This window comes from Acipenser ruthenus, chromosome 15, assembly GCF_902713425.1.
Source record: "Acipenser ruthenus chromosome 15, fAciRut3.2 maternal haplotype, whole genome shotgun sequence".
Classification (NCBI taxonomy): Eukaryota; Metazoa; Chordata; class Actinopteri; order Acipenseriformes; family Acipenseridae; genus Acipenser; species Acipenser ruthenus.
The window spans coordinates 6105449-6118348 of record NC_081203.1 but is presented as its reverse complement, the minus strand read 5'-3'; the positions used below and the strand labels follow the sequence as shown (position 1 = coordinate 6118348).

Sequence of the window (12900 nt, the reverse complement as noted above, 5' to 3'; positions counted from 1 at the left end):
ATTTGAAATATGACCTCTGCGTGTGAACTGTGGTTTAATGTAAACCTTAAAAATGTTCCCATGTCTTTTGTTCCATCCAATCTGCCTTTACTGATCATTCAGTTTCATCCAGCATTGATCTCTGAGCATGATACTGCACTTCATGCTCCTTCATCTGAATTGCAGCTGCTGTCGAAATGGTTAGGTGGCTCTGAATGCTAGTGTGATGTGCATACGTCTCCTGATTGGACGATGTTTGCATGTTTCCTGCATGGAAACAGATGACTTACCTGGACAGTCACAGGTCACAAGGCTACCTGCTGCATGGGCTCAGTCAGGAATCGTGATCTGGTAGTAACTGTAAGACATTCTCTCCCCTTACTTGCTCTGGCATATTAAGTGGCACTGTCAGGTGGGTGTTGTCAGGTTAATGGCTAATGTAACATGAATGCTCATATCTACTGACACAGTGGCTGCACACATTATTTCGGACATTTGCGGTTGTGCATTACGTTGGTCAGTACGAATGTGCCAATTGTATTACAGTATTTATATTGAAAGTATTTTATAAAGTAACACAAGTTATGAAACTTGGCAGGTGAATACGCCACAGCCCAATCCCCTTATTCCCATATGTATTAAAGCTAATGGTGCTTTCAAGATCATGATTTTAGAAGCCCTGGCCTCTCTTAGATGACTTTGCTATGCTAAAGTTGTTATATTCGATTAGCCCTATTTTTAAAAGAACGTATGTGTATATTTTTCACTGTGTAGATAAATTGTGGTCTATTCGATTGATATAACCAATGGAGGATCTAAATACCACCACAGGTGCTAAAAATCAGACATCAAACAATGCAAGTCTCTTTATTTAATATAAAGATAAATGAGGGAAGCATTTAAATATACAAATGTAGTTTCAAAGTAAAGTTCTTTTTGGTTCCTAGAACTGTATTTCGATGTACTGTATGTCCTTCTGTTTTATGTTTAACTACAAATATAAATAAATTTATTAAAACTTCTTAATCCAGGATACCCTCTTTAATGCAAGTAAGACTTACTAAAGTCGTTTGGAGTAGTTTTCTGCTTTATCTTATAAAAAACATTTAATTAAAAAAAAAAAAAAAAAACAGCACTTCTTAATGACTGCATTATTTCCCCTGTTCCCTAAGACTGATTTTCTGCTGCAATTACTGGCCAAATCCATTACGTGGAGAACAATTCAATCTAGTTTTATTGCTTCATACTGTTCCTCTCATATATTTTAAAGGGATGGTACAATAGATAACATTTTCCACACCATAGACATTCATTCACTATATAGCCCTCAGATATGTAGTTTTGAAACCAGTTCTGTTTCAGCAAGCATGTATTTTCATTTTGAAACGTAAGACTTGGAATTACACTAGCTTGGAGAATGAAAGCGCTAGACTTCTAGATTTACTGTCAGGGAGGCACTCTTCCCTAGAGTAGTATCTGGTGTCACGTTTAAAATGAAAATACATGTGTGACAAGTGTTTTAATTGTGTGACAAGTGGAAATAAGTATTTTGTTAGATACAGCCTCTTTAATGGTGTTGTCCCATGATGCGTATGCCAAGGAATCTCTTTCAAACTTTTAACTTCTTTAAAATATGTTTGCTCTGATGTTCCATGTGATTTATTGTTATCAATACACATACTGAATATTCAGTCAACACACTTCTTTGAATATGACTTTTAATTGTGTTTCCATAGAAGAAATATTTTGTTTGTTTCAGTTTTCTATTTATGTGATTTCAGGAAGATGAGAAGGTTGTACAGTAGGACCAGGGATTTTAAACTGAAGTGAATCTCCATCAGACTTCGTGCTGCAGATGTACACTCATTTTCTGTATTTCCATTTTGTTCCAGATGAAATGAATGACCATCAGAACACCATGTCTTATGTTCTAATCAACCCTCCACCAGACACACGGCTTGAGCTCAATGATATAGTGTACGTACCTGCAGTGACTTCTCACTCTCTTCACATGTTCAACCCTCCTGGGGCAGTGGCATCAACGGTATTACATTGTGTAAAAGATCGCCTAGCAGCTGATGAGTTAATAATACAGACATCAGCATAAGACCCATACTTGCATCTTGACTACAGAGCTTGCTCTTTAGTTGAATGGTAAGACATTCGTGTTTGAACTGTATGGTTTGCGGTTCGCGTCCAGCCCTTGCGTTTCCAACCAGTTCAACGGACTGAGATGCCAGTTCATTACAATTGGTAGATGTGGTAAGAAGTTCATATGTTGGCGTATGATTGGTATCACAATAGTGTTAACCAGTATATTAAACACATTATATACAGTGTAAGGTTATTTGTACATATTAATATTGTAGTCATTGATTTTAAAGGGTGCTTCTTGTTTTGGGCTGTCTGATAGTTACCAACATATATTCAAGTTTAAACAATTCATCTATTAGTTTACATTTTTAGGAAGTTAATCAAAATCTAACAACCACAAGTTTTCCTTTTTTTCTGCATGGTAAGGCAATGCATGTTTGACTACAGCATTACGCACTAACATGATCTACCCTGCTTGTAGGTACCTGATCCGCTCAGACCCTCTGGCTCATGTTCCTAATGACACTCAAAATGGAAAAGGTAACTTCAGTATGAAGCAAGACTTTGGCAGTGAAACCAGAGATGAAACGCAGCTCTGAATTCTGAACCCCAGCCTTGAACATGCTTACTGCCATTTACTTTATAAAGATGCATGGAAGTGTGCTGGCATTAAATATCCACTGGCTAGAGACAGCCACCTTCCCTGGGAACCCAGGAACTGGGAACAGAGAGGAGAATGATCTTGAAAACCAGAAGTGTGAGTTAGATCAATGGGAAATGTGCATAATGAGCACCACTTCATTAGATCTGCAATGCACTAACTGGAGTGAGAACTGAGGCTTTGAAATCGTGTTGGCCCCTATTCACCGAGCTTTAACTCATTACTTACTTAGTCTGTTTGTATGAATAAAATACAGTTTTAGATTGTAATTCATTAACAGCAATCTAGAACTATATCTTATTGATATGTTATTAATATCAAACTTTTAATCAAGAGAAAAAGATAGTTAAAGGTTTCTGATTAGGGCCCATCGTCACTGCCCCTCTTATCAAGTTGCTGAAGATCTTGTGGGTCAGTCGGGACAACTCATGTGATTTAAAACTAGCTTTTTATTATAGAATAAAAACAATTGGCATCAGCACATATCATAGCATTTTGACTTGGCATTGGCACTTGGTGCTGCCTTGAAATGTGATTGATATTTCACTGGCGAGGCGGAAAATGAGGAGGAGGTGGAAGCACAGCCTCGTGGTGTGCAGGGTGAGTCATACAGTCGGGAGAGCGCAGGTTCGCATCCTGGTTGTGCAGTCGCAAGGCATCGCTGGGGATTCCAGGAGCGTCACATTGGCCTTGGTGCTCCTGTGGGCTAGGGAAGTAAAACCAGAAGGGACTGTTTCTCCGCATCGCGTACAGCGGACCCTACCGACAATGCGTCCAGTAAGCTCAGATGGACACCTGCAGAGCTGGCTTTTGTCCAGAGGCCAGTAGCTCACTGACGTCTGCTTTCAAGTTTCTGGGTGTAGAAGAGGAAACTGGCTTGGTCGTGGGATCGGACTTTCAGTTCTCCTGAGCTGTGTGGGGAATTGCTGCGGTGAGGGGAAAAATAATGGGACATACTAACTTAATTGGGGAGAAAATTGGGGGTAAAATAATTGGGCACTCAAATATAAAAATAAAAAATCATATTGGCAGGTGTATTTAGTTTCCTGAAATTCCACATAGCTTCAAAGATCTTCACCTTAGCGATAGAGGTGATTTTAAAGCCTTGGTTACTGCTCTGAGAAAGTTGATATAGAAAATGTTTTGAATAACAAATACTTTATATAACTCCACGTTTAGTATTTGTGTTCAGTAAGGTTTATACCAAATGTTTGAACCTTTCACTAAGCATATATATATATGTTTTAAGCAATTTCTAAATCACCCAAAGACTGCTGTTAAATAAAGGACCTTGTGTTGTTTGAATGGTTCTATGTCCATATTGATCTAGCAGTGCCCTACACTAGAGATGGCTTAACCTTGACGTAACTCACCTAGGACGTCCAGAATTAAACAGGTGAATATCAGGGACTTCAGCACCCCCATTGTGAATCTTGTTTTAAACAGCTGATTTATTTTTTTTTTTTATTGAAGACATGGATATAGTTACAGATATCCAACATGTTTTAGTTTTTACCATATCACTTATATCATGTAGCAAACCCCCTTTTTGCTGGACACGGAAAGCCGCACATTAAGAACTGTCGTCTAAAGTAGGAATGCACAGTAGTTCAAGAGCATGTAGAGTTTTGTGGTGTTGATATTTAAGATTAAACCTGATCAGTTAAATTAGTATGGTACTTTGAATGCAGTGCTACTTGCTGTGCTTTGAAAAAATCAATAAAAGCAGTAATACAGTAACTTGAAAAACCAACCTTTTCCTATGTGGAACCCTTTTTCAGCTTCCCCATGCTTTGTTTTCCTGGGGGGTCATTAATCAAGTGACCCTGTTGAGATTAATTAAACTGGTGCCAAAATTATATAGGAAAACCAATACAAGTACAGTGCTCCCTGCACATTTCACAATTCTAGAATTCACTAATTTACATGTCATGCATTTAGTTGACAATGAATTGTACCAGTACATGTTTTACTTTAAAAAGACCTTTTATAGCTCAGTGTTATCAATAGTCCATGTTTTTTGATGTGTAAGTTGGATAGCGAAATAGAGGGAGCATTGTATAGGTTGAAAACTTGAAGCAGTCATGGAATCTTTACAGAAGAATATTGATTGTTTTTACAAAACAAATTCGGATGGGTATATTTTAAATGTTATTGGAGGGAGCGAGAAATATACAAATTCAGAGGTTCAAAAGTAGTGCTTTGTACTTCATAGCTGCTTGGCAACAGGAGCAAAAGGCACCTTGTTAGTTGCCAATGGTTAGCAGGGTTGCTTTGAAAGTGGTAGACGTTTGCTAAAATTATAAAAGGGAGGCTTACATTGTGTATTATATAAATTTATTTATATTAAATTCGCTGTTACTGTTTGGAACACATTTGAATTATACTGTACTCTAGCCCAGCCAGGTTGTTTATAAATGTAATTTATGTATAGCTGTACATAACCACTTGGAGATTTTGTCAGCTTAAAAAGCTGACCTGTTTGGTTGTAAATTATAATTTATTTATTTATCTGTGTGTGTGTGTGTATTTAAACAAACATTTTTCAATATGGGAACTTGGTTACTAATACCTACTTAATGTCTTTCCCTGAATTACTATAGTAAAAAACCCTTTAAATAAAACTATTTGCACATGGGAATGGTTTCTCCTTTATACGCATACGTTCTGCTTTTCATTGTAAAAAACAACCCGGCCAACCTTATAAACATAGGCATGTTTATTATTTCTCCTGTATAAGACACTGAAACTATTTCATATCTGTATTTCTGGTTATTTGTGTTGAGGGTTAAAATGGGAAGACTTCAAACCTGCAGTCTTGGTACAATGCTTAACAATAGCATATCTAAATACGACCATCATAATAAAGCAGTCAGATATTAACGTTCCTGAGACAGAAATAAACTTAATAGACTAACCAGCACTGTTGGATTTTGTGATTTTCATAACCTGGGCCTTTTATTGTTTATGTAAACAATGGCATTATAGTGATACACGGCTGATCCTCATTCTGTATTCTGTTGATTGATCAGTTTTTCCGTCACGATTTTGTTTTTCAAAGCCTTGGTTTTTATACCATTTAGGGTTAAATATGTTTAATACAGTAATCTGCCGCATATCCGCCCTAACCGTTTATCCGTCATGATCAATCTCTTCAGCTACGTATTGAACAGAGATGATTAGTTCAGAGATTGTAGAGCCTACCAGAGTTTTCGTACACTGTTGTCTGTTCAGTGTGTTGATATGTAAATAAATCCTGTTCGCCTGCGGGGCGTATCAGCTTCAACCTCCGTCTCGATCTCCTGCCTGTCACTCAGCAGTGAATGCACACACCCACACGGCAGAGGGCTACTTTGTCACAAGCATTAATATCCTGTATCTTTCTAAACAAGGGATTTAGGGGAGCTCCCTAATAAAAGTTGAATCTCAAAACAATAATTGCATGGATATAGTAATTGTTACAGCTGTGTATAATGGTATTTAAAACAGGATTCATTTATCTGCCTTTTTACATATCCGCCCTTACTCCGGTTCCAGCGCAGTCGGATATGCGACAGATTACTGTATATTGCTGTTTACATAAAATAACACAGTGCTCAGAATGTCCTATTTTGAAAGGAAACGACTGGTCTACTTTTATATGTTTGTGACCTGACAATCATACATCTTTCTATGCTAATGAACAATAATATCATACAAATTGCATTATCCTGCTGTTTATCATAACATCACTCCTGTTTTTTTAATTGTATCAATTTTATCGTATTTTAGACACAAATAGTGCCAATGATTTGCATTGAGAGAACAGTACCTCTGAAGAGAATCTTAAGCAGGCTCTTGAAACTATTCAAAGTTTGTAACATTACAATAATTGAAAACTAGACTTTAGAAACATTTCATTTCTTGGAATCCATTTATTTATTTATTTATTTTAATTAATTGTGATTTTAGATTATTTTGACAATTAGGGATAGAAACTTGAACTCTCCCTAGCAAACTCACCAGGGTCCACTAGGGGGAGCGGTGATGCAATGATCTTAGTGATGTATCTACAGTAAATACTGACGCTCTTTAAATCTGTATTGACCCCAGAAGTGATTTATAGACCCACCGACTGTATTGGCATTACTACATTTAATAGAAATCCACTAGGTTGTAAAGGGCGGCTGTATTAATGTCCACCACTCCTTTAGATGTATTAAAATAGACTCTGCTGCATTTAGGAGGTGTATCTGACACAAGTTGTACACATGGTTTCATTGATTGAAATGTGTATAAGATATTAACATGTAAAGTAAAAGAAAGTCTGAATCAATTACAATGAACAAGCATAGTGTATATGCTTTTGTTATCAAGATGCCAACTACTGTGTAACCAAATAACATATTCTATAGCACAAATTCACAATACATTCCTTTAGTTGGTCAGTGAATATTCACGTATTAAAAAGCACTTCAGCACAGCTGTAAATATCAGCCAAAAGGCCATAAGTTAACAGGAAAAAAAAGGTAATATTTCTCACACATGTGCATGCATTTTTATAAGAAACCCTGGCATTATGCATGTGACACCACAGTTTGCATTATCACATGTTTACAGCAGTGTTACTGCAGTCTATCGAACACTGCGATGCATGATATCACAGCATTTTAATAGTGTGTCAAACATAAACGATTGCTGTAGTTTTACTAATCATTTAAAAAGGAACTCCCTTATAAATCACTTTTGTTTAAAATAAAATATGCTACGCCTTTTTGAAATGTCTCCCAATTTTCAGTGTGTTACATGAAAAGTAGATCACTAACTTTTCACAGCTCTTTTGTCATTTCTTGAATGTGGGGGAGGGATGTACTGTATATTTGAACTAATCCTTCATCTGGGTGAGTTATGGAAATTATGAAAAAACACAAAAGGAAAGCAAATGTCTGTATTTTTAGTTGAAAATGTAATGTGTACATTTCAATGTATTGTCTAAAATTTGTAAAGGACCATGGAATATCTTGGACAAGAGCTTAAAAAAATTAGTTATTTTGAAAACTTAAGAATTGTTTTATAGCTGTCTCCTTTAAGACCAATTCATTTCAAAATCTGTGTTTGTTTCAATGTAGTCCTTCACAAATTTGAATAAAATGTTGTTTTTTTTTTTAACAGAATCCTAGTTCTGTTTCACTGTGAAAATTCCTGGAATTTAAAAGTTAATTTATCAGACATTTTAAATATTTATTAGAGGGTTTTCATTTAAACTGTACATCATTGTATAATTGACATATTACAAATGCATGTTCTTTGATGCCAAAACTATCACACGAATGGGTGCGTTTCAGGATTTCAAACAGACTGTGCAGATTATTATATGAACTGTAAAAGAATAAACCATTTTGTACAATTTCTTATATGAAGCCAATGTGCTTCATTACTGTATGTGAGAATTCAATAAAGTAGCTGAATGCAGCCATGAACTACACCTCGAGTCGATTTATTTCATTAGTCACCCAGCATCTAAATAATAATAGACTTGTTTTAGCTCTTTAAAACTAACAACACATCTCTAGTTGGCAACACAGGCTATACAAAAACATGCATTCAAAGAGTGATTGGTTTGATATCTTTCAGTGCATAAAGCAGAGGTTTACATTTCACAAGATCAACACATGCAAAAATAACATACTGCATGTGCAGCCTTTTTGATACACTGTACACAGGTCAAACTTGTATAAGGTAATGCATTGCGTGTAGGCTTTCAATTATTGTTGTATATCATCTTGTGCAGTTTGCGAGAGGATCTGAATGCTCAAACTGTGCAGTTAGAATACGAAACACCCTACACATAACATATTAATTATAAATCACAACAACAAAGATTGTACTTGGGAACCACAGGATAACATTTGTACACAGGTTAAGATGCACTGAAATTTTGACATTTGTTTAAATGATTGTTATACTGTACCGTACCTGGTTGATACTCTTTATTGCCGTTGTGATCCTTGTTGCTTTCGTCATTGCTTTTGAAAAAGCCTTCTCTGTTTTTTTGCTGCTGGTCACTGGCAAAGCAATGCATATCGTCAAGGGTTCCAATGGTCTTATGACATTGCATTGAATCTGTGGCATCCTGAAGCTTGTATTTGAGAGCACTTTTTTGTAGATTACTGTTTGAAAGATCAAAGATGTTGCCTACTGGAACACCATTGTTCTTGTGTTTCACTTTTTCTTCAGCATTCGGTGAACTAGTTTGGCCACTCTTATCAACCATCTCCATATTGAAGGAAGCAGTGGGCTTCCCACTGAAATATAAATAGTCCATGGTAGGAGTAGCTTCATCAACCTCTTGATCATTATCTTCCATTACCATTGTGCTGAATAAGTCTTCATGTGTTCTTCTCTGATGTATTTCAATATCATCTTTCTTCAATTCATTTGGATCAATGCATTTCTCAGTGGTGGTGGTCTCTTTGTCACACTCTGACTTCTCTGTTGGAAATACATCTTCCTTATTTTGGAGAACCCGTTTTTTGTTGTTTTCAAATAGTTTGTTTTCCAGAAACACGTCGGGAGACTTTAAGACCATTCCTGCTTTACTTACACCACCCTCGAGTTGAATGCCATCTTTATTCTCAAGTAAAGCATTCTGATACCATGGGTTATTTTGCAGCACAGCAATCTCCTTAGAGATTGCTTCTGAATGTCTCATATCGTCCAGGCTTGAACTTCTGCCTTGAAAACCATGGAGCCTGGGAGATGAATTCAAGTCATTTTCATGAACGGACTCAGAATCTGCCATAAATGCTTCCTTACTCTTGCAACTCTGCGGGTCCTTAATATTGCTTGACAAATTGTCTACGCTTTTAATAAAAGACTCCCCTTCTAGCTTCAACTTGGATTGGATTTGTGACGATGTGTTAGTAACGTGAGCATCGTGCTTGTCTGTTAAAGCAGACTCTGATAGTACAGTCACAACGTTTCTAGTCTCTTCTTGTTCTTCATGTAACGTTTGCATTGCAGGTAAACACTCCGTTTCATTGCAGGGCTGAATACAGACCACACGCTCAGCCTTGTGTTCTTCAATCCCTGCCAGTTTATGAAAAGATGGCACAGGCATTGAGTTGGCATTGAAAGCTGGTTGAACATTAACCAGTTTAGGGACTCCAAAATAAAGCATCTGGCTGCTGTCCCTGTGTGTAGGTTCCAGCCTCCATTGTCCTTGATTAGTAGAACCTTGCATTACTGGCAAACTGATGCTGTTCTTTATCTTGAACCCGTTATGCTGGTGTGAAGTGCTCTCTGCGTCTTTGTCTTGAGAAGGTAATGGCATTGCACATCTCCCTTCTGCATATGTCGGTACTATAAATAAACACGACATACCTTTTATAAATACATTCCTTTGAAAAATGGTATTGTGTTGATGGTTTTAAAGGTAAAACAGTACATGGGTTTAGTTCATCTTTCCTTGAATGTAGTACTATACAATATAACGAATTTTGGGTTATTTAAAAAAAAAAAAAAAAACACTCATGTAATCACCTGACTCAAATATCAAGCTGTTGATTTTTAATAATTTGTTGTTACTTACCAAAAATAACCAATCATTTAATGCAAGATTTGTTCAATGTAAGATTTACTAAAATATTGACTTAGTTTAGTATTTGAAGGATATAGTATTTTTATTTATTTATTTAAATAACTAATATTTAATTGTACATGTTGAATATTTCTTTTACATATGTTTTAAGTTCTTAATCAGATTGTTAGTTATAACTATAATAGGTTAATCTAGAGCACTCTTTTTTGCCGGATTAAAAGTCACAACGTGACCTAAATTCTCAGTATTATTTCCAAGGGCTCATCCTGCTTCTTCTCCTTTCCTTTCTCTCCTGCAGTCTGACTAACAGGTTCACTGTGAGCATGTCATTGTTTCTCAGCAGCTCGCTATCGCACGGAGGTAAGGTGTGCGAGACCGCATCATCAAGCTCTGCTGGTGGAGCATTTCGAAGTATTTTTATGACTTTATTTGCAGTTGGGCACGGCCTGTTCTCATCACAACAATTTCTATGGTACTTCCAAAACCTCTGTCTGGTTAGCCTCTCTACAATCTCTCTATCTCTGGCATGCATTGCCCTCTTTTTCCTATCCAGTGCCCTTGGATTTGCATTACTATTAGTGTCTGAAAGAGCAGGGTCCTTGTGACCCTTATCCCTACAAAGATGACCAAATGATTGGCCCTTTCCCTGCGCCATTGACCACACAGTACCTTCTTTGATCTCTAGACTGCCTTTTTCGTTCTCAACCAGTGATATGTCGCCACATCATGTCTTCAAATACTTCATTTGAGTATCCTAGATCACCATATTGAAGGGTGTTGTCAGTCTTTGATGATAAACTGTCAATGGATGTCTCATAATCTTTCTTCCTTCCAGCTCAGCCTCATGGTTTTGAAGATCATGAGCCCCATCAGATACACCACTTGCATGCTGTGATTTGAACTCGTTCAGCCCTGTGCAGCTGAGCCCAGAGCTGGGAGGGTTTTGTGAATGCATTGCATCTGTCCACAGCTTATTCTCAATTAGCTCTCCCACAGGCGCATTTTCGTGTAAACTGGTACCTGATTCTTTACTGGGGTTTACTGGGTTAGTAACACCCCTTTGTTTCCAGTGCTTTCTTATCACACAGCTAACTACACATATGAAGAATGCCAGCACAGACCCACCTATGAGACAAAAATACATTAGAAACACATAAAGAAAAAATAATTTTAATCATCAGTACTGATATATCAGCAACCCCCCAGCTCCAGATCATTCTAATAGACCATATGGCACTTAACAAACATCAGTTATCAAGCAGAAATGCCCGCTTCAGAATATATAAATTCTGTTATGACCCAAATGTCCATGAATTAATTTTGTAAATGAATTTCTATGGCTTTTTGTACTGCACTGTATGTGGTTGTTTACTAAATTGTAGTATTTGTTGAACTTACGGTGAACTTTGCTATTTGATTATTGTGAAAAATAAAAACCAAACTCGTCCATAGCCTCTGGTACTTCCTTTGTGCAATAAATAGGATTAGAGATGCATTTCTTACAACCTAATGGGTAGCAATAGAGCTTTGAATGTCATCTTCCGCTCCGCATCAGACTGATAAAACATATTGCAATTGTAATGTACCCTTTTCCTGCGTGATGAAAGGAAATCTCTATTTTAGTACACATCTTATGAATGTTGTCATTAAAATCATGTCTAAAGACTGCTTCCTCTGTGTCCTGTTGAGTTCTACTCTATATTAACCACATTTTAAAAAACAATTGCTATTTGCTATCTAGTTATTGAATCTGAAATTATCTTAGTCTTGCACATTCTTATTGAAAGAACTGAAAATTCCTTTAGCATTCAAATGATTAAAATGTTAAGCCAAACAGACAGTAGTAATATACAATCTATTTTAATCAAGTATATATTTTTGGGTAACTTACAAACAGAAATTAGCGGTACTGCTCATTTTTAGAGGTATAGTGGTAGCTTGTCCCTCACACAGTCTAACTCTGATGTCGCTTCTCATCTGGTTCTGTATCTGTGTTCCAGTAACCGATGCTTCCAGTTTCTGGGGCTTTATAATTTATGTTTTCGTAGTTCTTGGATGAATGATTCGATTGATGAGCCATGTTACTTACCTGTTACCCATTAACCCAGATCTGCAAGCCCAAACAGGAATGTCAATGTTACACTTTATTTAAAATTCAAATGCATCAGCTTGGGGTCTCGGATGCATACTTGTTCACTTCAGCAGAGAAATTTAAAGTGTCCTCCTTTTCTTCTGAATGTTTGGAGAGTCAGCCTTGACTGTACGAACAAGTTAACAGCAGAGTTCCAGCAAAACAGGGAAGTTGAAACTTGAAAGACTGACATTATTTCAGTTAAATGCCCAGGTTATTCACTTTTAACAATGTAAAGTGAGGGTATTTTAACTGCTACCATACCATACCGTACTATACCATCAATTGTACAATAGCATTCCATACTACACAAAAGAGCAGGTAGTATTGTAAGACATCAACAAACAGCTCGATCCTGAAAACCATTTCAATGTTTGTTATATATAAAAAAAACACTGACCGCCGTAATATATTTTAATTTAAAAAAAAGTGTTTTATTAAGTTTAACATGCCATA

The 12900-nt window shown here is 36.7% G+C and overlaps 1 protein-coding gene across 5 annotated transcripts in view; it reads left to right on the top strand.

The window, feature by feature from the left end:
• LOC117396751 (potassium channel subfamily T member 1) overlaps positions 1-8198 on the top strand; it is a 136814-nt gene extending 128616 nt beyond the window's left edge. For all 5 annotated transcript variants that reach the window (XM_058987045.1, XM_058987046.1, XM_058987047.1 and 2 more), the window contains 2 exons: positions 1872-1956; positions 2555-8198. In XM_058987045.1, coding sequence (XP_058843028.1) covers positions 1872-1956; positions 2555-2672 — 203 coding nt within the window. In that variant the 3' untranslated portion in view covers positions 2673-8198. The remainder of the gene's footprint in view (positions 1-1871; positions 1957-2554) is intronic.
• The last annotated feature ends 4702 nt before the right edge of the window (positions 8199-12900 follow it).